The sequence below is a fragment of the Chondrus crispus genome, genomic scaffold (genome assembly GCF_000350225.1).
Source record: "Chondrus crispus Stackhouse genomic scaffold, scaffold_207, whole genome shotgun sequence".
Taxonomy (NCBI): Eukaryota; Rhodophyta; class Florideophyceae; order Gigartinales; family Gigartinaceae; genus Chondrus; species Chondrus crispus.
In genome coordinates, this window is record NW_005179081.1 from 86648 (window position 1) to 88634 (window position 1987).

Consider the following 1987-nt stretch of genomic DNA (forward strand, 5'->3'; position numbering starts at 1 on the left):
GCCAACCGCCCAACCACAGACCCGTTGGAGCCCTCCGCCCCCCCGCTCTCGCCCGCCCCGTCGCCGCCGCGCTCTCCGCGCCCCGCCTCGCTGTACCCCGCCGCCGCCCCGCCGCCGTCGCCGTCGCGACGCGCGCCGCACGGCATCGTGCCGGATGCTGCCTTGCAGCGCCGCATGGCGAGGACGTACCCCTTGCTGCCGCGCGGCTCGGTTTGTGTCATCGTCGCCCCGGGCGATATCGCCAGCCTGGAGACGAGCGCTCAGCCAAACCACTTCAAGAGGTTCCAGATACACAAGTTCTCGGAGCAAGTCGGCAACGTCGGCCGCCTCCCGTTTCATAACCGCGTCGGCCACTCGGTGAAGAACATGGTCAAGAGTGGCGCCGAGAAGGCCGGACCGCTGCGGTGCGCCCTGGATTTGGTGCAGCCCATCAACTCGGCCTTTCGCGAGCACTCCACCTGGAAGATCGACATGCGCGCCGTGGATGACGTCTTCCAGGGGCGGCGCTATGGGTGGAACCGCGACTACCCGGCCGCCCAGAAGATCTTCCAGGGGAACAGCAGCATTGTGATGCGCCGCGTCGTGCAGATGCAGCATGCGTACCTGTACGGCGGCGCGAGCGGCATCAAGCCGCTCGTCAGCATCCGCGAGGACCTCATGGAGGTCACGGGAAACCTGCTTGACGGCTCCGACTTTCTCGAGCTCATGGAGTATGGAATCCGCCGCGGAAAGCCGCGTGCCTTCACCTATGTCCTCATGCCCGAGCGCCTCTACATGGCGGAGACAGGCGCCAAGTTCTTCATCAACATGATGTCCAAGCACGCCATGCACTGCTCCGCGTCGCCAGAGGTCGTCTACGCGGGCGAGCTCCACTTTCGCTGCGCCCCCGTCGGCTCGGGAGAGCCCCTGCACACGCTCGTGGTCGACAACAACTCGGGCACGTATACCCCAGACAAGATCGACCTGCCGCTCGTTGTCGAGGTCTTCCGCCGCAACTTTACAGGCCTCGACGTCGTCGGCCTGCACTATGAGGACCCGTTGTTGAAGCGCTACCTGTCAGAACTGCCGCGGTGCACGGGCGAGAGCGCGTTGATGGACGCGAACACTAGCTACCGGTAGTACGCCGCAGGGTTTGGACGCGCGGGGTGCCGCATATTATTACTATGATTGACAGGGTGGCGCGGCGTGTCCTCGTCTTTACGTGGTGGAGGGTAGAGATCAGACGACGGGCCAATGTTCGGGTTGAGATGACCGTCTTCAAGACGAGTTTACCTGACACATCCCTGCTAAGGGTCGCAGAGTTCGTTCCCACCTGTGTATAGACACGTGTTTCTCTCGTGAGATGACAGATTTTTGCTGAGATTTTCAGATTCACGTCCAGCGCTCTCCTTTTTACTTTACTCACTGCTGACCGACATACAAGAACCCATATATGATACCTGTAATACAAATCTACAGCACCGAAAAAGTGCCAGGTAGAAAGGCCCTGAACCGCACTGTATCCGCGCCACTTTCAATCCCTTCACCTCAATCCAATCACCCACCCAAGGCCCCCCTGATCTGATCATACCCTCCCCACCCCCTCTCGCCTGGAACACCTGCATCCCTCACCCAAACGCTTGTTGCTCCTTCAACCTGTCGAAGGAATTGCAACCACCTGCGTGCCCTCTCTCGCTGCTACAACACTATCCGATGTCCACACCACTTCGCCAACGTACTTCTCAGTCCATCTTGTCAAGTACAGAAGTAGATTATGAAACTGCCCGGCGGGCTCCTCAAGAGGCATGGGACCATATATACGAAATGAGCCTGTCAGAACGCGAACGGCACTTCGGTGGAACGGACAGGGCATGGCGTCACAAGATGGACATGGGTCGTTCAATCTGCAAGCTGTTCGTTGAATGGACAAGGCGCGGCCCATATCACGACGTCGTGCCGATAACTACCAGCGCGGAGGGAGCAGAGAGTGTTCACAAGTTTGATGCTA

At 60.0% G+C, this 1987-nt stretch overlaps 1 protein-coding gene; it reads left to right on the forward strand.

The window, feature by feature from the left end:
- The first annotated feature begins 570 nt into the window (after window positions 1-570).
- CHC_T00003947001 (hypothetical protein) lies at window positions 571-1488 on the forward strand. XM_005715193.1 is given in 2 exon segments: window positions 571-1119; window positions 1120-1488. The coding sequence occupies 1 exon segment, from the start codon at window positions 571-573 to the stop codon at window positions 1117-1119; it is 549 nt and encodes a 182-aa protein (XP_005715250.1). The 3' UTR covers window positions 1120-1488.
- The last annotated feature ends 499 nt before the right edge of the window (window positions 1489-1987 follow it).

Bases quoted from the DNA above. Each gene is read 5' to 3' on its own strand.
- CHC_T00003947001 (XM_005715193.1), top strand. From the start codon at position 571: ATGCGCCGCGTCGTGCAGATGCAGCATGCGTACCTGTACGGCGGCGCG.